Here is a 23,467-nt window from a genome sequence, read left to right as displayed (position 1 = left end):
AGAGTCTTCTCCAACACCACAGTTCAAAAGCATCAATTCTTCGGCTCTCAGCCTTCTTCACGGTCCAAATCTCACATCCACACATGACCACAGGAAAAACCATAGCCTTGACTAGACGGACCTTTGTTGGCAAAGTAATGTCTCTGCTTTTGAATATACTATCTAGGTTGGTCATAACTTTCCTTCCAAGGAGTAAGTCGTCTTTTAATTTCATGGCTACAGTCACCATCTGCAGTGATTTTGGAGCCCAGAAAAAAAGTCTGACACTGTTTCCACTGTTTCCCCATCTATTTCCCATGAAGTGATGGGACCGGATGCCATGATCTTCGTTTTCTGAATGTTGAGCTTTAAGCCAACTTTTTCACTCTCCTCTTTCACTTTCATCAAGAGGCTTTTGAGTTCCTCTTCACTTTCTGCCATAAGGGTGGTGTCATCTGCATATCTGAGGTTATTGATATTTCTCCCGCCAATATTGATTCCAGCTTGTGTTTCTTCCAGTCCAGCGTTTCTCATGATGTACTCTGCATATAAGTTAAATAAGCAGGGTGACAATATACAGCCTTGACATACTCCTTTTCCTATTTGGAACGAGGCTGTTGTTCCATGTCCAGTTCGAACTATTGCTTCCTGACCTGCATACAAATTTCTCAAGAGGCAGATCAGGTGGTCTGGTATTCCCATCTCTTTCAGAATTTTACACAGTTTATTGTGATCCACACAGTCAAAGGCTTTGGCATAGTCAAGAAAGCAGAAATAGATGTTTTTCTGGAACTCTCTTGCTTTTTCCATGATCCAGCGGATGTTAGCAATTTGATCTCTGGTTCCTCTGCCTTGGGGACGTGCAAATGGACCAGAGCTGTGCCCAGATATCCATCCTCCTGACCTCAGGGCCTGGCACAGCGTGAGGCGGCCAGCCCTCCTGGCAGAGTGTGCAGGCAGCCCCATACTTTACCCACACACATCATACACAGGCTGTCATTTCCTCTATGTGCCAGTGGGAAGCATGTTCTAGGCAATGGCCCTCCTCCTCTCCAGCATGTTACACGGTCCTCTTCCCCAAAGACCTATGCCCTCAGTTGCTCTTCAAAGTGTGAGGCTCCCGGGCTTCTGCCCTCTGAGGTCTACAGAGCAGCCTGGGAGCTAACATTCCAGTCTGACAGGACCTGGAGGTAGCCGACCAGAGACTGCCTGCTGCACATTCTCAGCTGGAGCCCCAGCTAGGCTCTTCCCTCCTTTCCTTTCAGACCCATATCCTATTCTCAGGCCCTGGAACACATCTGTCTGCTGCCATACAAAGTCTCTTACTAGGAAGTCTTCAGATACTTAGTTTAATGTCATCTCTACTCTGGTAGAAAAAAGGGTTATGGAATCAGAAAATTTGATTTTCTACTCATGATTGTTTATAGGGAGAAAATGAAAGGAGTAAACAGCAGCTAGAAATGGATGCTGTCACACTGTAGCTCTTAGCATGTCAATTTATGGATTCTCGTATGACCCCAGAGCCCCACCCCACCCCACCCACACATACAAACGCAGGTAGGTGCCTTTCCAGAAACTGTCTTGGGACCCACAGGAGAGGGAGGCCCTATCTTCACAAGTAAAGAATCTTCAGAAGGCAAATTCACACATTTGAAGAGAGACTCCAAGACACACTCTGAAACACGAGTTACAGTAACCAGGTCAAATAAATACAAACAAAGATTAAGAATCTGAAAATAATCTCAGTATTGGTTCAAAAGAACAAAGAGGAATATGATACGGAATGTCTGTGAAAGGTTCGTGCTGTAGTTCAAGGAAGTCCAGCAGTGAGGCTATTTTGTTAGCTGGGTGTAATTTCACTACAGATCCTAGAAAGGCTGATTTTAGCATCACTGGCATACGTACAAGTCACCAGAAGCTGCAAACACACAAAGCCCCACGCTCCCCATCTCCCTCACACACCTCACTGCACATGTCACCTTCTAACACGCTGTGGTTTACTTCCTGTGCTCCTGGTTTGTGAAGCATTCATCCCCATCAGAACGGAAGTCCTGCATCCTCAGGCCAGAGCAGGGCCTGGCACGTGGCAAGCCCTCCACACTTGTTGAAAGAAGGAATAAATGCCGTTTCCCTCTCTTTGCTCATTCTTCTGCCTGTAAGACCCTGACCAACCCCTTCTTCTCTAATGCCAAGTGATCACTATATAGCTAATTGGATTGAACCCCAGGGCAGAGGGAGGTGGGAGAGGGGTTCAGGATGGGGAACACGTGTACACCCGTGGTGGATTCATGTTGATGTATGGCAAAACCAATACAATATTGTAAAGTAATTAGCCTCCAATTAAATAAATTTATATTAAAAAAAAAAAAAAAACCCAGGGCAGGCAGGAGATAAGGGGAGAGAGCCAGAAGGAAGGGACATTTGGGGTCATTAGGGTTGGCTTTGCAGGCTGGAAGAAGGCAGGCTGAAAGGAAGGGCCCATACAGCTAGCATTCACCCCTCTGCACTGCAATGGGCAATGAGGAGAAGCTTCTGAGCCCACTGCCCCTTCTGGGCCAGCCAACCTGAGGCAGAGGCTGCCTATATTTGCTCTTTGTATCCCTCCAACGGGCTTAACCCAGGGCCTGGCCCCAAAATGTCTGCTGCCTGGGGATCCCCAGAGACCAGCAGTCCTGCCCCACCTCACCCAAATGCACCTGATGGTACCAGCAAGGCGATTCAGAATTCAGAGAATGGCACTTTATTTTAAGATCTGATTTTTTTCCCATGATTCTCTACCAATTCTTCCATGATGGTGTCGTCTTCTTCCACAGTGACCAGGACCTTCTTGCCCACCAGGCTAAAGATGTCTTCAGGAGGGTAACCTTTGGGCTCACCCACCTTCACAGTGAGCATGTCCAGTGTCAGAATGCTGCCTTCTGGAATTCTCACTTTGGCCACCACAGACTTGCCCAGCTGTGGATAAAATTTAAGATTCAGTGCCAGCCACACAAATAACTAGCACATGCTGTTTTAACCCCAGGGTCCCTGATCAGTTTTCTCACACAAGGTCCCTGGAAAGCAGGGAGTCTGTTTTCCCCTTGGGTGCCTAGAACAATAGCTCACACACAGCAGGGTCTTGGCCAGTGTGGGGTGGACTCAGACTCAGAGGGGTGGCCTTTACAATAAATGACTCAGGTTATGTAGCCAAAGAGAGCAAGACCCAAATCCCAGGCAGCTGGGGACAAAGCGAGGCTGAGAGTCTCTGCAAAATGGGAAATAACAGTGCCTCTATCCTGTCGGATTAGTGATGATAATGCCCGTAATCTACCTGGAACACAGACTTGGTAAATAAAAATGGTGATTACTTTTGTCATCATCCAGTTCAGTATCACATTTTAAACACATGGAAATGGAGGTGTACGGAGGGTGGGTAAGCTGGCCAAGGTTGCAAGGAGCCAGGAGGAGAACCTGGGAGAGCCCGCGGCTCAACGGACACAAACCTTACGGCCTCCTCATTCAGTACAACAGGAATATGGAGGGCTCACAAGCATGGAAGGGGCAGACAGGCTGGGCAACGAGGGGAATGAAGGAGACCTGGAGCTCAGAACCAGCATTTCTAAGGTCTGGTCTATAAATGCTGTTCCACAAAGTATCTAACTCTGCATCTTCCAGGTGAGGGCCAAGGAATCCATTCTGGAATTTATGTCAGGACAAAGGTCTTGTTAGCAGATGATTATCAGATGTTACGTCTTGTGGTGTCTCACTGTCTACCCACAGAGCCAGGATGCTCAGAACCAAATTCAGTGCTCAGCTGCTGAAACTCTTATTCCAGTTTCTGAGCCAGCTTTCTCCTCTCTTCTTCTATAAGGCAGTTAGTTTCTTTTTACTGTTATTTTAATTTTCCAGTGTATATACATCTTTGAGAGCAGAAAGTAGGCCCCACTGGAATAAAAGACAACCCTCCTGGAGCAGGCCTGGAGTGGCATCTTGGCTTCGGCCCAAACAGCCTGCAGCATCAGAGGAGTGAGTGCCTGCTCCCCTGGCAGCCCCGACTCAGAGGCTGAGCCAGGTCTAGGCCTTGGCGTCCAGGAAGGCCCGATGGCCCCTGTGCCAGGCAGAGTTTGCTGGCCTCCCCCCGTCCACTCTGTCTGAAGGTTAATGCTGCACAGCTAGCTCAAAGGGCTCCCAAGGGAATGTATGCATTATCCCCCAGCAAGCCCCTGAGAACCCTTGCCCCATGCTTCCAGTCTCTCCCCATGCTTAGGGATTCCTTGACTTATTACAGCCCTCCTGCCCCTGCCTCATGGAACCCCTCCACCTGAACATGCCTCTAGGATTACCTACAACATGGGACCCCAGACTCTACCTCTCCACATGCCTCATGAGCCCCCAGACACCACCAGGATCTTCAGCGCTGGGACCACAGAGACTTAATGGAAAACCGTCATATGATGCCAGGGAACCAGAGGAATAGCTAAAGTTCTTCAGTAAGTTCCTCCCGCTGCTAACATGAACTCCAAAAACCTCAGGGGCTCGCAGCAACATCCCTGCATCACCCATTTGTTCTGGGCTCAGGTAGGGCTGGTTCCCACTGCCTCTCAGGTAAGCCCACATAGATCCTCTCAACACTGGCACCCGGCAGGCCAGGAGAACCCACCTTCTCATTGCAGGCCATCTCACAGGGCAGCAGCTGCTTGGTCGGGGAGCCCAACGCCCTCTCCACGAGGCGCACGGACCGCACCAGCTCAGCCAGCTCTCCAGGCTCCAGAGAGGCCGAGTGGTCACTCCCTTTCCAGGTCTTGTCCAAAGTTATGTGACGCTCCAAGACCTTGGCCCCCAGAGCCACTGCAGCCACAGATATTGCTATGCCAGTTTCATGCCCAGAATACCCTATGGGGATGTCAGGAAAGAGCTTCTGGTATTCCTTTAAAATAGAAAAAGGAAAAGAAAGTTAAATAGTGTAGTGCTTTCCACATACAATCCAGAGTCAGGCTGATGGATCTGAGGCCCCATTCAGCCACTCACTATCTGTGAAGCTCCAAGAAGTCTCTGAGGCTCCCGGGACCTCTCCTTCTGGGGATGACAGTAGCTGGTGGGAGCTGCTGTGAGCACGTGGAGGGCGCTCAGCACACTGTGTAGGCTTAAAACTAATGGCTGCTCTTATCAGGAACACATCTGAAGAATGTGTCACACTGCGCAAACCACCAGGAATAACACCAAAACTATAACCGAATACCTAAACTGATTCAGAAAGCATCTCTCGCATTTAATTAGGATGGTGTAATCACTGACCTACAGCCAGACATCCTGGAATGTGAAGTCAAGTGGGCCTTAGAAAGCATCACTACGAACAAAGCTAGTGGAGGTGATGGAATTCCAGTTGAGCTATTTCAAATCCTGAAAGATGATGCTGTGAAAGTGCTGCACTCAATATGCCAGCAAATTTGGAAAACTCAGCAGTGGCCACAGGACTGGAAAAGGTCAGTTTTCATTCCAATCCCAAAGAAAGGCAATGCCAAAGCATGCTCAAATTACCGCACAATTGCACTCATCTCACACGCTAGGAGACTAATGCTCAAAATTCTCCAAGCCAGGCTTCAGCAATACGTGAACCGTGAACTTCCTGATGTTCAAGCTGGTTTTAGAAAAGGCAGAGGAACCAGAGATCAAATTGCCAACAACTGCTGGATCATGGAAAAAGCAAGAGAGTTCCAGAAAAACATCTATTTCTGCTTTATTGACTATGCCAAAGCCTTTGACTGTGTGGATCACAATAAACTGTGAAAGAGATGGGAATACCAGACCACCTGACCTGCCTCTTGAGAAATCTGTATGCAGGTCAGGAAGCAACAGTTCGAACTGAACATGGAACAACAGACTGGTTCCAAATAGGAAAAGGAGTACATCAAGGCTGTATATTGTCACCCTGCTTATTTAACTTATATGCAGAGTACATCATGAGAAATGCTGGACTGGAAGAAGCACAAGCTGGAATCAAGATTGACGGGAGAAATATCAATAACCTCAGATATGCAGATGACACCACCCTTATGGCAGAAAGTGAAGAGGAACTCAAAGGCCTCTTGATGAAAGTGAAAGTAGAGAGTGAAAAAGTTGGCTTAAAGCTCAACATTCAGAAAACGAAGATCATGGCATCCAGTCCCATCACTTCATGGCAAATAGATGGGGAAACAGTGGAAACAGTGTCAGACTTTATTTTTTTGGGCTCCAAAATCACTGCAGATGATGAGTGCAGCCATGAAATTAAATGACGCTTACTCCTTGGAAGGAAAGTTATGACCAACCTAGATAGTATATTCAAAAGCAGAGACATTACTTTGCCAACAAAGGTTCGTCTAGTCAAGGCTATGGTTTTTCCTGTGGTCATGTATGGATGTGAGAGTTGGACCGTGAAGAAGGCTGAGAGCCGAAGAATTGATGCTTTTAAACTGTGGTGTTGGAGAAGACTCTTGAGAGTCCCTTGGACTGCAAGAAGATCCAACCAGTCCATTCTAAAGATCAGCCCTGGGTGTTCTTTGGAAGGAATGATGATAAAGCTAAAACTCCAATATTTTAGCCACCTCATGCGAAGAGTTGACTCATCGGAAAAGACTCTGATGCTGGGAGGGATTGGGGCAGGAGGAGAAGGGGACGACAGAGGATGAGATGGCTGGATGGCATCACTGACTGATGGACGTGAGTCTGAGTGAACTCCGGGAGTTGGTGATGGACAGGGAGGCCTGGCGTGCTGCGATTCATGGGGTCGCAAAGAGTCAGACACGACTGAGCGACTGAACTGAACTGAACTGAAAGCAAACGTACTATATGCACAAAGATCACCATCAATAATACAGACAGCCCAATCTCAATCCTTTGGTGGAAATGCTAAATAATTAATTAATTGGTTATCTGTAATTCACTGGAAGCAACAAAAGACATGCTAAGTCGAGTAAGCCTTGTTAGGGAGGGCGGCCAGAAGGCCTGAGTACAGCAGAAAGACCCAGACAGGAGTTAATAAAAGATTAGGACAGCTGAGTGGCAAAGGCCTCAGAAACCAGGCTTAAGGGCATGTGATGGACAAGGAAGTGCAGCTTGTAGGTCAGAGTACTCACCCTGCCGTGATGGGGTGGGCTGGGCTGGTAGGGGTGGGGGGCTGGCTGGCAGTTCAACTCTGATCATGCCCTGCTCTCAGGATAAAGGACATGAGCACACCAGGGAGGTGAGGAGGGGGATGGTGGAAGGGAAACAGGACCACGCTTCACAAAGGAAGAAAACTGAGGAAAATATTTGGCATCATACACACTAAATTGTCAATTATGGTAATCTGTGGGATGGGATTATAGAGGATGTTCACTTTCTATGTTATATACATCAGGGCTGAGTTTCTTTTTTTTCTTAAATCATGTTTTATTTTTAAAAATAATATGATTTAGAGATGAGCGAGCAATGGAGAAAATACTACAAAACTGGGAGGGACTAAAATTTTAGTTACAAAGACAGCCATGTCATTTCGAAAAAAGATTACTTTTTTAAAAGTTAAATAGGAAAGATTCTCTAGAAAAATGTATAAGAGCTTACATAATCAGGGGGAGAAAACCTCAGAATGTCAAATACTATACTGAAAGAATCAGAGAGCTGGTAAATAACAGAACAGGAAAACTCAGAAGTTTCAAGAAGGTCTCCTACAATTCAGTATGAAGAAAAATGAATATTTGCACACCAACATTCATATCAGCATTATTCACAATAGCCAAAAGGTGGAACCATCCCAGATGTCCATCAACAGATGAACAGATAAGCCATAAGTGGTATACACATACAATGAAATATTATTCAGCCTTAAAAAGGAATGAGATGCTAATACACGCTACAACATGGATGAGCCTTGACGACGTTATGCTAAGTGAAAGCAAGTGGACACAGAAGGACAAATACTGTATGATTCCATTTATTTGAGAAACCGAGAGTAGTCATGTTCATCAGTCAGTTCAGTTCAGTCGCTCAGTCATGTCCGACTCTTTGCGACCCCATGAATCGCAGCACACCAGGCCTCGCTGTCCATCACCAACTCCAGGAGTTCACTCAGACCCATGTCCATAGACTCAGTAATGCCATCCAGCCATCTCATCCTCTGTTGTCCCCTTCTCCTCCTACCCCCAATCCCTCCCAGCATCAGAGTCTTTTCCAATGAGTCAACTCTTCTCATGAGGTGGCCAAAGTACTGGAGTTTCAGCTTTAGCATCATTCTTTCCAAAGAAATCCCAGGGCTAATCTCCTTCAGAATGAACTGGTTGGATCTCCTTGCAATCCAAGGGACTCTCAAGAGTCTTCTCCAACACCACAGTTCAAAAGCATCAATTCTCTGGCGCTCAGCCTTCTTCACAGTCCAACTCTCACATCCATACATGACCACAGGAAAAACCATAGCCTTGACTAGACGGACCTTTGTTGGCAAAGTAATGTCTCTGCTTTTGAATATACTATCTAGGTTGGTCATAACTTTCCTTCCAAGGAGTAAGCGTCTTTTAATTTCATGGCTACAGTCACCATCTGCAGTGATTTTGGAGCCCAAAAAAATAAAGTCTGACACTGTTTCCATTGTTTCCCCATCTATTTCCCATGAAGTGATGGGACCGGATTCCATGATCTTTGTTTTCTGAACGTTGAGCTTTAAGCCAACTTTTTCACTCTCCTCTTTCACTTTCATCAAGAGGCCTTTGAGTTCCTCTTCACTTTCTGCCATAAGGGTGGTGTCATCTGCATATCTGAGGTTATTGATATTTCTCCCGCCAATATTGATTCCAGCTTGTGCTTCTTCCAGTCCAGCATTTCTCATGATGTACTCTGCATATAAGTTAAATAAGCAGGGTGACAATATACAGCCTTGATGTACTCCTTTTCCTATTTGGAACCAGTCTGTTGTTCCATGTCCAGTTCGAACTGTTGCTTCCTGACCTGCATACAGATTTCTCAAGAGGCAGGTCAGGTGGTCTGGTATTCCCATCTCTTTCGCAGTTTATTGTGATCCACACAGTCAAAGGCTTTGGCATAGTCAATAAAGCAGAAATAGATGTTTTTCTGGAACTCTCTTGCTTTTTCCATGATCCAGCAGTTGTTGGCAATTTGATCTCTGGTTCCTCTGCCTTTTCTAAAACCAGCTTGAACATCAGGAAATTCACGGTTCACGTATTGCTGAAGCCTGGCTTGGAGAATTTTGAGCATTAGTCTCCTAGCGTGTGAGATGAGTGCAATTGTGCGGTAATTTGAGCATTCTTTGGCATTGCCTTTCTTTGGGATTGGAATGAAAACTGACCTTTTCCAGTCCTGTGGCCACTGCTGAGTTTTCCAAATTTGCTGGCATATTGAGTGCAGCACTTTCACAGCATCATCTTTCAGAATTTGAAATAGCTCAACTGGAATTCCATCACGTCCACTAGCTTTGTTCGTAGTGACAGAAAATAAAATGACAGCCGCATGGCACTCCATGTTAATGAGTATAGAATATGGTATGACTCTGAGATGAGAAAAAGCTCTTCAGATGGACACAGCAATGGTGGCACAGCAATGCGAAACACTTAGTGCCGCTGAACTAGACACCAAAAAATGGCTCCCATGGCAAATTGTATGTATATTTTACAAAAACAAATGCATAACTCATTAAGAAAAGATAAAAGCCAGCAATTCACAGAAAAGGGACCCCTAATGGCCAATACACACAGGCAAAGAAAATGTATATGGCCAATTACAAAGACTGCACCTTAAAACGACAAAAAACAAAAAAAACCCTGAAAGACTCCACCTTAAATTTTATGAGAGAAATTAAGATTGGTGTTAAGAAAATTTAATTTATAATCTTTAAGAATGTATCTGACTGCTTAACTCCATAGTCGGTTCTAATTTGATTCTGGAACAGCAAGACTATCAAGCGAAAGTGTAAGTCGCTCAGTCACATCCGACTCTTTGCGACCCATGGACTACATAGTCCATGGAATTCTCCAGGCCAGAACACTGGAAGGATGTCCCAATTACAAAGCATGTCAAAGCTGGTTAAAATTTTGGCTGCATCTTTCCCACAGCCAGTGACCCAGTCAGACAAGGGCCCTCCCTTGTGCTCACCGAGATGACACGCAGGTTGACGTCCTCAGGCTGGAGCGGGTAGGCACTGGTGCACTGGAGGAAGCAGAAGTTGGGGTTGAGGGCCTTCACAATCTGATAGACTTGCTTCATGGTATCCATGGACTGCATCCCACTAGAGATCACCATTGGGCGGCCTGAAGGACCCAACACCAGTACCATCATCACTTTATTTTCAGGCGTTCCGATTCTCCCTTTAAGCACACCCCTGCTGTTGGTCTCATTCAAACAACTCTTACACAGTGGGGGAACACAGGCGAAGTCGGTGGGTTTCTGTCCTCAAGCACAGGAAACGTAGACTCCCTTCACCCCACAACATTATTGTGCAGCAAAGTGAACCAAATTAAGAGGAATCTGACACTCTTTAGAGAAAGATGAGCATCTCATTGTATTAAGAGGTTGCCCAGCGTGGTAGGGTGAGCATGCCCCAGATTCAAGAGGGTGAGGCCTTGAGCTGCCAAGTCCTACCTGTGTGGTCTCAGATCCTTGGCTATGAAGTAAGTAGAAAGCATCATCATCATATGACCTGCTTCAGTCCCAGTACTGACATGAGAACCACTGTACAAGCTCTGATGTGCAGAGGCTGGATGTTCTAATATACCTAGAGAGTACTTCTCAAAGTCAGAGCTGCCTCTAAGGAGTTTCATTTATACTGTCATATCCTTCATTTTATATAAATATTTTATTAGAAATTAAAAATAATTTTCATTTTAAAATTCTTATGAGGACTTCCCTAGTGGTCCAGGGCTTAAGAGGGGGTATGGGTTCGACCCCTGGTCAAGGAGGTAAGATCCCACATGCCTCATGGCCCAAAAACAAACATAAAAAAGAAACAATACTGCAACAAATTCAATAAAGACTTAAAAAAAAATGGTCCACATCAAAAAAAGAAATCTTTAAAAATTCATATAAAAACTGTATATCTTTAATTTCTTTCAACTCAGCACATGAAAAAGTGGGAGTAAATGCTGATTGGAAAATCTGTCTTCAGGAGACTCCTTTAGTGGGTTATTACCAATGGTGTAAAAACACAAAAAGTCTGGACTCAGATTGTATGACAAAAATTAAACACTCACCTTTTTTGGCTGTCTTTTCCAGATACGGGAAATTGTTGGTGTCCCCAGATCCAACTTTGAAAAAGGGAACATTCAGTTCATGCAGAAATTCAACTGCCATCTACAAAAATCAAAGGAGGGGCTCACATTCACCGCGGTTCAAAATCACCATCCTCAAGACAGGCAAGGAACCACCTACAAATAGAAATACCCCTTCTCTTGCCCAGCAACTTGAAAGCAAACACGGATTCATGATCAGTCATTTCATTCAAATTCAAACATTCTTTCACTCACATCCACCCATCCATTTGTCCAACAAACACTGCATGCTGGCGCACACTGTCTATGAGAATCTGGAAAAGAATCAGACCCCTGGCCAGACCTTCCTTCCCTGGGGGCCTGGGGCCCAGTGAACAAACAAGAAAGGTCATGACCTAATCTTGACTCACACAAATAGGCACTGAGAAAGTGAGTGGCCCTCAAAGGCCTTATCCTTGCCTCAGGACCAAACAGCCAGGAAAAGAGAGGCCATTTCAATCCTTGCCAAAAGTAGAAGAAATGAAGTGTTTCATGGCCCAGCTCTGACACATTGATCCACAGCTGGCAGGGCCCATCAAACCCAAGCCCTTTCAGACCTCAAATTATGCTGCCCACAGAAAAAAACCAATCTGACTGTTTGAGGCTACCTCTCTAGGGCCCTTCACCATCCTTATCTGGGATTCATCAATAACCCTCAGGAAATTGGCAAATGTCAGCAAATGCCTCCTGAAGGAATTAGTGGACCACAGGTTTTAAGAGTAAAATCTCAATTTGGTGTACAATTACCAAAACTTCCCAAATTACTTTTCATTACTATTTTTTTTAATTGAAGTTGAAAATCAGAAGTAGGGAGAGTCAATGCCTTGGAATATTTCCCAGTATCTAAGTTCCATCTATCTTAAAATGCTGGCCAAGTCTCAGAAGTAAGTTTGAAAGTTAGCTAGGTCAGTGCTTCTCACACTTTAATACAGGCACACGAACCTGCCATGGATCTTGGATGAATGAAATGCACGTTCTGATTCTGTTGATCTAGAGTGGGGCCCAAGAGTCTGCGTTTCTTGTAAGCTCCTCAGTAATACCACTGTTACTGCTCTGTGAAACATACTTAGACTAGCAAGGAGCACGGTTACTGGCGTGGAAATCCAAAGGGTTCGGGGGTGGTAAGGAACAGTATGAGGTCATTCTGCCAGCAGGTTCTTTATTTTTTTACTTCTTTTCTTTTGTTGGCCTTACCATGCAGCACGTGGGATCTTAGTTCCCAAGCAAGGGATTGAAGCACACTGGTGCTCCCTACATTGGAAGTGGTGAGTCTTAACCACTGGACCACCAGGGAAGTTCTTGCCAGCAGGTTCTTTGAATCAAACCAGTACTGCCTGAGCTTTCTCCCATCTTCCCAGCAGATGAATCACTGGCCTCACTCAGAGAATCATTTTCCTCTAATAAGTAGGGGTTAGAGCTGCTGGTTGGAAAAGGCAATGGCACCCCACTCCAGTACTCTTGCCTGGAAAATCCCACGGATGGAGGAGCCTGGTGGGCTACAGTCCATGGGATCGCACAGAGTCGGACACGACTGAAGCGACTTAGCAGCAGCAGCAGCAGCAGAGCTGTTGGCAATGGCACCCCACTCCAGTACTCTTGCCTGGGGAATCCCATGGACGGAGAAGCCTGGTGGGCTGCAGTCCACGGGGTCGAAAAGAGTCGGACACGACTGAGCGACTTCACTTTCACTTCTCACTATCATCCATTGGAGAAGGAAATGGCAACCCACTCCAGTGTTCTTGCCTGGAGAATCCCAGGGACGGGGGGGCCTGGTGGGTTGCCGTCTATGGGGTCGCACAGTCGGACACGACTGAAGCGACTTAGCAGCAGCAGAGCTGCTGGAGAGACATACAGTGCCTAACCAGCCAGTGAACAGGCCAAAGGCAGATGGCACTCTCAATCTAGGAGACACCTTTCAGGATGGCCAAAGCACCACTCACCTCCAGGGTGCTAAGCCACCGCCGCCTCCTCCCCTCTGCTTTATGTCTTCCTTGTCTCTCTCTTCCCTTCCACAGTTTTCTATGTCATTCTCTCCTGTGTATGTGTGTCTCATACTATTAACCAGCCCTAAGATGAAACTGAAAAGCATTTGTTTTAAACATATTTATTGAATAAAGTCTAGTGTCCCCACCCTCCCCACTCTATCTGGCAGATGAAGAGAGTGTTTTCTATTTTAAGAGGGAAAATCCTATGCAAAATTTCATCTCTAATGCTCCACTTTGTGAGAGCATGGCTCATGATCAGAGTCCCCAGGGCCATAAAGAGATGGATGAGCCCAATCAGGAGAGGCGCAGGGCACATAGGGGCAAGGCGGGGCCAAATGTAGGAAAAATGCTTTGCAAAAGCTTACCTATGCTGATTGTAAAATCTACATAAAGTGAAGTCACTCAGTTGTGTCCGACTCTTTGCGACCCCGTGGGCTGTAGCCTGCCAGGCTCCTCTGTCCATGGGATTTTCCAGGCAAAAATAGTGGAGTGGGTTGCCATTTCCTTCTCCAGGAAAATATGCATGGAGCTCTACAATTTTGAAGCGAGCAAAGGGGTAAATTCCTATTGGCAGAGAAAGGTGCAGCTGGTTTCTTGCAGCCTTCCTAGGGAGCCAGCCCCACCTAGTGGCCACTTAGAAAACTGCCATTTTGGATTAATCTCTTCTGCAAAGGGTGCCGGTTTCAGTAGCCTTCCACCCTGAGGCAGTACTTCTGGGCCCAGGCCCCGTCAGGCTGGGTCAGCGCCAGTGGCTGCCTTTCTCTCTGTGGACTTCCTGGCTTCCCCGTCTATGCTGCTTTCAGTCCCCCTTCCATCTACGGGACATCGATACAACGCAGCCAGGCAGCCTCATAACTTCTCCTCTCCTCTGCCCCACATCACAAAGGCTTTCTGAGCCTGTCTGAAAGGAACTCAATCGAGTATGACCCTCACTAGGCATCCAGGGGCTAAACACAGAGCAAAGGGTCCTACCAGCAAACTGTTTGGGGTGAAACACTGCACTGTAAAACCTCACCTTGGAGGGTCCTAGTGAATACCCTCCTCTAGCTAATTTACTCCTAGTGTTTCCCACACGTATTCAGCACAGAACCCTTGTTTATTTGGGGAAGGGACTTTTAATTAATGAATTAATGAGGAACCCCTTTTCCATAATGTATCCCATGAGAAATTTGGGAGCCTGCTGATCTAAGGGGTAACAGAAAAGACAGGAATGGAAATGGGGTTTTTCTAAAGCTGCTTCCACTCCCCTTGATTTCGGGATCTCTGACAACAAGCTGGGAGAACAGGTGCCGCAGGGCTTGCCCAGGCTGAGGAAAGGATGGGGGGCGGGGAAGCATGGAGCCAAAAAGGCCCGGCCTGCCTTCAGCCCAGTCAGAGCACACCACAGCACAGGCAGGGGTGCCCTGGAGCAGGGGTGTTGGAGGAACGAGGGCAGGCACTGTGGGGGCAGGCACGAGGAGGGAAGGGTGGCTCTGCTGGAATTGGTCCTCCAAGGGCCGCCTCTACGACATGGCTCCCATTTGCTTTCTCAACAAAACTCTCCATTTCGACCAAAGGCACTCTGCTCATTTCAGTCGAGTTCCACAGGCCTCTGTGCAGCTTCTGACCAGGTGCCTGGTATTTTCTTGGTCTTCATAAAGTTCCACCATGCCTTAACCTTTCCTCAGTACACAAAGAACGCTCAGGACAGCACACACGGTGGAGAAAGCTGGCACTCAGTACATGCTCACTGTCCATGAGGAAGTCAGCGGGGGTGAATTCTCAGAGCTGCTTTCTAGACAAACACGGAACAAGCGACCAACCCACCTCGAACAGCTGGGTAGACAGGACTTGCTAGTTCGGCAAAAAGGGACCTGGCGAGCAAAGCAAATGGCACTCTTGCAAAGGCTCTTAAGAATGCCGCAACGGGAAGCCCTTGCACAGCAAGGAAGAGCAGCCCCTGCTTTCCGCAACTAGAGAAAGCCCGTGCGCATCAACAAAGACCCAGCACAGCAAAAATAAGTAAATAAATCTAAAAAAAAAAAATTTCTCCTCGCTGCCTGTGCCTTGGTTTGTCAGGACACCAGTGGGGAGCAAACAGCATTCCTGAGACAGAGAAGACTCCCTGCCCCTTTAAGTGTGAAGCAGAGAAAAGGATTCTAAGCAACAGAACAGCTGTCAGTCAGTGGGTACAAATCTTGCAAGCCCCCAGGTTCATCTCACCAGGTCCTCACTGCAGCTGTGGGGTGGGCATCTTGATTACCTCATTGTCACAGATGGACGGACACCTGTGGCTCAAAGAGGTTATGTGACCAGCCCAAGCTCACAGAGCAAGTGTCAGTGTCAGCACCTGAGTGTGGCTGCAGAGCTCAAATTTATACACCAAACTGCTTCCTGGGAAACCAAGAGGCAGCCCCAGCCACCAACACCCAGATTCCTCTCCTTCCCCTGTCTGCTCCTGACTCTTAACCTCAAAGCCACCCAGCAGCAAAAGACCTAAAGAAGTGACTTCCTGAGCAGCGGCTGCCCAGCTGCAAGCAGAGGCCAGGCATTCCCTTCAGAGCCCACATCCAGGAGCTCAGGTGTCTGGGAACAGTCTGAACAGGAAAGTCCTCATTCCAGGTCCAAGTCACCTTAGTGACCCTGCCAGATTCTATGCTGACTCGGGACAAAAGAGCAGGGAGAGACTTTGGATGGCAGCTTCTTCACACGTGAAAGGAGATGGAGGCCCCAGAGCAGGGCAGTGACTTGCCAAGCTCACATGCAGATGAACTCAGCAGAGCAGGGCAAGGACCTGGATTTCCTGACCCTCAGCCCGGGCTGCTTCCTCAACTGTAACTAATGTCGCTGAGCGCTGGCTGCGTGCTGCGCCTTCTGCGGGTGATCACGTTTAATCCTCATGACAACCCTGCGAGGTGAGTTCAGCTGAAGACATAGAAGCACAAAGAAGGTAAATAACCTCCACCCGGACTTACCAGGAATGAGAGGCAAAAACCTCATACATGCTGGTGGAACGTAAAATGGTGCAGCCACTTTCAAAAAGTCTGGCGGTTCCTCAAAGAAGTTAAACACTGAGTTACCATAAATATATATATATACCCAAAGGACCACATACTGTCTGGTTCTTTTTATATACAATGTCCAGAAAAGGCAAATCTATAGAGACAGACAGCAGATTAGAAGTTGCCTAGGGCTGGGAGAGGAGAAGTCAATGGCACTCACTCCAGTACTCTTGCCTGGAAACTCCCATGGACGGAGGAGCCTGGTAGGCTGCAGTCCATGGGGTCGCTAGGAGTCAGACATGACTGAGCGACTTCACTTTTACTTTTCACTTTCATGCATTGGAGAAGGAAATGGCAACCCACTCCAGTGTTCTTGCCTGGAGAATCCCAGGGACAGAGAAGCCTGGTAGGAGGCCGTCTATGGGGTCACACAGAGTCGGACATGACTGAAGTGACTTAGCAGCAGCAGCAGCAGCACACTCCAGTACTCTTGCCTGGAAAATGGCACCCCACTCCAGTACTCTTGCCTGGAAAATCCCACGGATGGAGGAGCCTGGAAGGCTGCAGTCCATGGGGTCGCTAGGAGTCAGACATGACTGAGCGACTTCACTTTCACTTTTCACTTTCATGCATTGGAGAAGGAAATGGCAACCCACTCCAGTGTTCTTGCCTGGAGAATCCCAGGGACGGGGGAGCCTGGTGGGCTGCCGTCTATGGGGTCACACAGAGTCGGACACGACTGAAGTGACTTAGCAGCAGTAGCAGCAGGAGGGCTGGGAGAATTGAAGGAATTGAGGAATGACTGCTAACGGGTATAGGGCTTCCTTTTGGGGTGATAAAAATGTTCTAAAATTAATTGAGTGAATTGTATGATGTGTCAATAAAGCTGTTATTAAAAAATCTATCCCTGGGAATTCCCTGGTAGTCTAGTGATTAGAATTTGGCACTCTCACTGCCTTGGCCCGGGTTCAGTCCCTGGTGGGAAATGAGATCCCGCTAGCCACATGATGAGGCCAAAAAAAAAAGAAAAAATCTGTCCCCTTGTCCTAAGGGCAACGTGGGTCCAAGACTCTCCAGCCACCAACATGGAGGGTGGTGAAGAACAGGGGGAAGCCCAAAGGCTCTGCTGAGCTCTGGGAAGCTGTACATGCCTGGACCAGCACCCGGGTGGCCACTGGGGAATCCCAGAAAGGTGTCAGATCTGCCCTCAAGACCCATTTCCCAACTGTGCAACATTGGATAGACTTTCTAGCCCCTGGAGCCTCCGTTTCTTTATCTGTAAAATGGGACATAGTAGGGATAAAATATGGTACTGTAAGCGAACATGCTTCATAAACTATAACATTAAATTCAGATGTAGGAAATTATGATTATTAGATGAACAACTAGATCTGAAGAATGTCATGCTTATGAAGGCTGTGAATTAAAGAATGAATCTGGGCTACGGAACTGATGCCTGAACTTGTCAAGTTTCCCAGACATCTAGGTTCTCTGCTTCCCCTCCTTTTTTAATCTACTAATGGTCTAGACTAGAGTGATGCTTCTTTGATGTAATTTACAGGCACAGCTTAGGGTTGGAACAGTAACACAGAGGTCAGAGGCCTACAGAAGGAACTGGAGTCTCTTCAAATACCCTAGCTGACTAAAAGAATCACTAGCCAAGAGCCTTAAAAATGTTAAGTTTTGTCTACTGATCCGTTTCTGCAAAGTTATCCTAAGGAAACTCAAAACACAGAAAGAAGGTCATCTCAGCATCATTTAAAAGCACAAAAAGCTGAAAGTAACCTCATGTTCAAACATAAAGAAGTGGTCACATATATTATAAATCCTCAAAAGAAATACTACACCACGATTAATAACTTTCAGCAAAAGATATGGAGAGTTACATGTCAATTATAGCTCAATAAAGCTGAGAAAGAAAACCAGGATATGGGTAAACACTGTGGTATAATATTAACCGGAAGAAGCAAACACAGAACTAAACATTCAAAATATAACAACCAGGTAATAAAATACGAATATAAAACAAGTTCAGGAGGAAATATGTACAAAGAGCTGCTGTGTAGAGATTATGAGTCAGTTTTTCTCCTTTTTTTCCCTGTTTTCTAAACTTTCTGTGACATTATTTTTATAACTAAATTTTTTTATATTTGAAGAAAGAGCCCACGAAGGAGTCTTGAGGCAGGTCACAGAGCAGATGGAACCTGAGACCTGGCACCAGCTGGTCTCTTACAGGATGTGGGCATGGCCATCCTGGGAGCCACTCCCTTCTAGAAGATGCAGTGTCGCCCCACCCAGATCACCCACAGCCAGCTGGCAACAGGAGGACTCCTGTTAGGACTGCAGTTTCCCGATTCTGAGTCTAGGCCACTTTCCACTGGGAGCAAATTGGCCCGGTGGGATCTCCCATTGGCTTGAGGGACGCTGGGTTTCCAGGTGGTTGCCCCCTACTCCCAGAGACAGCCTGTTTTGAAAACCATAGTTCTCTGTCCTCCAAATCTCACTGGGCCTCCAATCCCCCCGGCCTCCTGTTTAGTTGGACATTTACCTGGTCAACGTTATGGGGAACTCCAGCTCAGAAAGCACAAAACAGTGTAAAGTGAGCAAGGCCTGCAGCTGGCTTGAAGTCAAAGACACCAAGACACCAGGCCACCTGTTGTCCCCTAGGTCTGGTAAAATGGCAGAGGGCTCACCTCATCCATTCCAGAGGCAGTGAAGAAGATGCCAACCTCCTCGGCATATTTCTGCAGCTCCTTGTACTGGGCATGGCTGAACTCCAGATGGCGTTTGTGCTCCCCGTATGTCTTCCCCCAGGAATGCTTCGAGGTGTATGGCCTCTCCAAGGCTTTCCGATTAAACTTATACTCCAGCTCACTCTTCTGGAACTTGGCACAATCGGCCCCGCACTCCTGCAACATATTAGGGTTCCTTTAATTTTTGGTCATGGGCTCTCAGAGAGGAGAGAAATGTTGGGGCAACTGCTATTAAACCATTATCTTTAAAAACAACATCAAGGGGACTTCCCTGCCAGTCCAGTGGCTAAGACTCCATGCTCCAGATGCAGGGAACCAGGGTTCAATCCCTGGTCAAGGAACTAGATCCCACATACCGCAACTAGATTCCGCATACCTCAAAACTAAAAGATCCTGCATGCCACAACTCAGACCACTCACTCTCTCACTCAGGCTCAGCAACTAAGACCTGATGCAGCCAAACAAATCAGCAAATAAACAAACATTTAACAAACAAACAAATGCCAACATCGAATGATGGAGTTCTTAAGAACTCCCAAAGAAGAGAAACAGAAGCAAGGAAGTCTCAAAAGAAGAAAAGGCTGGGGATAGGAGTTCCCCTCTGTTTTTCCCTCTTAAAATGTAAAAAAAAAAAAAAAGGCAGGGGGGACTTTGCTTTACATTATACTATTAAAAATAATTAATCAAACAATCAAGATTTTAAGTTGTATAACTCAGCAGAGGATATGAGCACTGGACCAGAATTTAGGGGGAAAAGAATCTGCCTTAACTCTGACTCTCCTAGATAAGTCACTCCCTATCTCTGGCCTCAGTTTCTCTATCTGTACAAATGGCCATGTGGAACAGCTCCAAGGCCTATAACTTTCTGAGGAGCCCCTGATGGGGGTGGCTGTTAGCTGTTCTGCACATGTGGTTTCTATATGGCATCTTGTTTGAACAAGAGATTCTGGGGTAACGGCAAGCAAAAAAATTTAGAAATGCCCCAGCTTTACTGAACAGAAGCTATAATATAAAAGCTGGATTATCTGACTCTAAAAGCTATAATTTTATTGCCAGTCAGCCTCCAAGCTCTCAAAATTGTTTTTTTTTTTAATCACTCGGTAGAAAGATTAAGGGAAACTCTCTCAAGTCTCAGCTCACTGACACTGCTACAGACACACAGGTCAAACCTGGGCTCCAGAAACGTCTGTGCTCAGAGCGTCACTTTCACTCCTGGAAAAGCCACAAAATGGCATGGTCAAAACTTGATGCTAGAAAGAAGTTCAAAGAACATTAGACCTGAAAGTGACCTTGGACGACAGAGTCCTCATTGTCTAGATAAAGACCCCAAGGCCTAGAGGGACCTGACCAAAACTGTGCGGAGACTCTGGCAGAGGTGGCCAGAGGGCTTTCCTGGAGGCTGCACGACATGGTCTTCCTAGCGCAATGCTTCCCTCCTTTGCTTCTCATGTCTGCCTCAAGGAGCAGACTTACGCTCAAGAGGTTACAAAGCTTGTCTCCGTCTAGGCAAACCTTCCCTTTATAGGAAGTAGTAAAGTGAAGTAAAACAGCAGAAAGTACTAATGAGGAGAGATCAGAGAAAGTTCTACCACATCCCACACGACAGCAGTTGTACTGGGAGGACAGAAAGTTCCTCCCCTTCTTTTCTCCACTTCTTTCGTAAATGAGGTACATTTCTGTATCTGTTTAATGCTATGGTCAACTCTAGGTTCAGAAAACACAATCACTGTCCCTGTTTTACCCCACTGCTGATGGTTTCTTTGTTCAAGCTTTTATTGCTTCTCTACTGGCAAAAAAGCAAACTGACAAATAAGTCAAGGTGTAACACACCCTTTGCATCAAATTTGAAAGTTAGGTGGTGCATTTAAGGCACTTGACCCAGTAAGCATTAAAAAATGTTAGCAATTGTTACTCTTTAAAAGCATATTTTACTTTTTAGATTTCACCCATAAGTGATAACATACAGTATTTGTTTTTCTCTGACTTGTTTCACTAAGCATAATATCCTCCAGGTCCATTTACATTGTTGTAAATGACAGAATTTCACTCTTTTTTATGGCTGAATAATATTCCATTGTGCATACATACTATATCTTTATCCATTCGTTTGTTGATGGAAACTTAGGTTTCAAACAGACACACAGATCTAGAGAACAAACAAATGGATACCAGTGGGGAGAGGGAAGGAGTGATGGACAAGAAAGGGGTGTGGGATTGAGAAGTACCGTCTACTATGTATAAAATAAATGAGCAACAAGGATATACTGTACAGCACAGGGAAATACAACTATTATTTTGCAATAACTTTAAATGGAAGAGTATAATCTATAAAAATATTGAATCACTATGTTGTATACCTGAAACTAATATTATTGCAAATCAATTATACTTCAATGATTAAATAAAAATTTAAAATAAAAGTATTTCTTTTTTTTGGCCACGTGGCACCCAGGATCTTAGTTTTCCAACCAGGGATCAAATCCACATCCCCTACAGTAGAAGTAGAGTTTTAACCACTGCACTGCCAGTGAAGTCCCAAAATAAAGTATCTTTATGATTCTGTAGGGTTCCATAAAAGCAGAGTTAAGTCCTGAAAGAGTAAAAGAAAACCTAATTATGAATGACAGAACAACTCTGGCTGAAGGGAAGTGAAAGGAAAAAAAGATTTAGTGAACTACCTCTAAATCAAGGAATCACAGTGCAGATCTTATGCTGGGGACTGGGTTTACAATGAAGAATGTGACAGGTCCCCCCTTCAGAGCACTCACAGTCTAACAGAGAAAGTTTAAACAGACACTGACAATGCAATGCCATGGGAAAAACTACAGGAACCCAACTCTGACAGGAGGAGTTGGAGAAAGCGTCCAAGAGAAGTGGGAGCATAAGCGTTCATTAACATCATATCACTAATAGCTAACATGTATTGAGTCCTATTTGCCACGTACTGTACTAAGAGCTTTACATCTTTATTTTATTCTCAAAATTCTATGAAGTAATTACAAGGAATGGCAGATGAGAGAGACAACAGCAACTTCAGGAACTTCCTGGAAGTAATTCACTGTCGCAGAAAATGTCAGAGATTTAAAAAATGATAGGCTGGAAGAGGTCAGGTCATTAAAGTCTTGAAGACTTTATTAAAGGGTTTCGACTCTACAGTGGCAGTGCATAGCCACTGAAGGCTCATCAAATCTGTGTTGCAGAAAGATCATTCTGCCACCAGAAAGGGGAGAGAGAGGTCGGGTTGGGGAGCAACTGTAGTAATGCAAACAAATCAGGAGGGTGGCAAAGGGATGAAGAACAGTATTCAAAACGTTTGTTAGTGGACCTGGAGAGCTGGACGCCAGGCCAGATGCAGGGCACAGAGAGGCAGAGCGAGGATGATTCGGTCTCTGCGCAGCCCCGCCCCACCCCGGCCCAGGCCGCTCTTCCTCCAGGCCCTTCCCTACCCCGGCCCCCGCCCCCGGGCTAGTGCCCGAGTTGTCTAGACCGTCCCCTCACCTTAGCCATGCGGATCATGCGCTTGGCCACGTCCAGATCGCCCTGGTGGTTCTGGCCGATCTCGGCAATGATAAAACATGGATGCTGCCCGCCCACCCAGCGCCCAGGACACAGCTCCAGCTCCAGCGGCATGGTGGTGGCTTACGCTTCCCTGCTGCACCGCCAGTCAGGGTCCCGCCACCTCCTTAGAGCGTTAGGTCCGTAGCCCAGCGAGACCCACACACCGGCCCCGCCACGTCAGTCCTTGGCCGCCGGGCAGCCAATCCCCAAGCACGGCCTCGCTCCCGACAGCCAATCAGATTAGGGGGCGGAGCCACCCTGCAGTAGAGAGGTGCGGCGGAAAGAGGAAGTCCAACAGCCTTCTCTGGAGCTTGGAGTGCGGCTCACAGCCGCGAGCGTAACCTCTGACGGTCGTAGAGTGCGTGCATCGGTGAGCAAACATTCCCCTAAGGAGGCTGAAGGCTGGCTTCCTTGGGCGTGGAGAGAATGCGCCCTACGGTGTAATGGAAAGAATGAATTCTGGAGTTACAATTACAGAGCTGGTTCGAGCCCACCCCTGCTCTTGATCATGAATACCTTACCCTTCTGAGCTTTATTTTCCTTTTTCTCTGAACTGGAAAAATTATAGACTCTACATCCCAAGATTCGTGAGATAGCGTATAGATCACCCTGATCACAGTACTTGGCCTGTAAGCTTTCGATAAGTGGTTGCTGGTCCTATTATATGAGATGCATAAAGTTCAAAAAGTTCACTGACTTGTCCACAAGCCATCCAGAAAGCCGCGGTGGAGCTGGGACTAGGACCCTGGATTGCCTTCCAGCCTAGGGCTCTTGCAATACCCTATCAGTTGAGTCGCTTGGTCGTGTCCGACTCTTTGCGACCCCATGAATCGCAGGCCTCCCTGTCCATCACCAACTCCCAGAGTCTACCCAAACTCATGTCCATCGAGTCGGTGATGCCATCCAGCCATCTCATCCTCTGTTTTCCCCTTCTCCTCCTGCCCCCAATCCCTCCCAGCATC

The 23,467-nt window shown here is 46.5% G+C and overlaps 1 protein-coding gene across 1 annotated transcript; it reads right to left on the bottom strand.

The window, feature by feature from the left end:
- Positions 1-2,703: 2,703 nt before the first annotated feature.
- On the bottom strand, positions 2,704-22,704 carry NANS (N-acetylneuraminate synthase). Its single transcript, XM_061425780.1, has 6 exons — positions 22,446-22,704; positions 18,888-19,103; positions 11,172-11,271; positions 10,078-10,232; positions 4,619-4,885; positions 2,704-2,934 (listed from the first exon to the last, which is right to left on the bottom strand). Exons 1-6 carry the CDS (start codon positions 22,575-22,577, stop codon positions 2,725-2,727), a joined length of 1,080 nt encoding a protein of 359 aa, XP_061281764.1. The 5' UTR covers positions 22,578-22,704; the 3' UTR covers positions 2,704-2,724.
- Positions 22,705-23,467: the final 763 nt, after the last annotated feature.

This window comes from Bos javanicus, chromosome 8 (genome assembly GCF_032452875.1).
Source record: "Bos javanicus breed banteng chromosome 8, ARS-OSU_banteng_1.0, whole genome shotgun sequence".
NCBI lineage: Eukaryota > Metazoa > Chordata > Mammalia > Artiodactyla > Bovidae > Bos > Bos javanicus.
This window is presented reverse-complemented; position numbering and strand designations above follow the sequence as displayed.

Coding starts and splice junctions, on each gene's coding strand:
- NANS (XM_061425780.1), bottom strand. CDS start 22,577: ATGCCGCTGGAGCTGGAGCTGTGTCCTGGGCGCTGGGTGGGCGGGCAG. Junction 11,272..18,887: donor CTGCCTCTGGAATGGATGAG/GTGAGCCCTCTG, acceptor TGATTTTTGTAG/ATGGCAGTTGAATTTCTGCA. Junction 10,233..11,171: donor GGAAAAGACAGCCAAAAAAG/GTGAGTGTTTAA, acceptor TGGGTCCTTCAG/GCCGCCCAATGGTGATCTCT.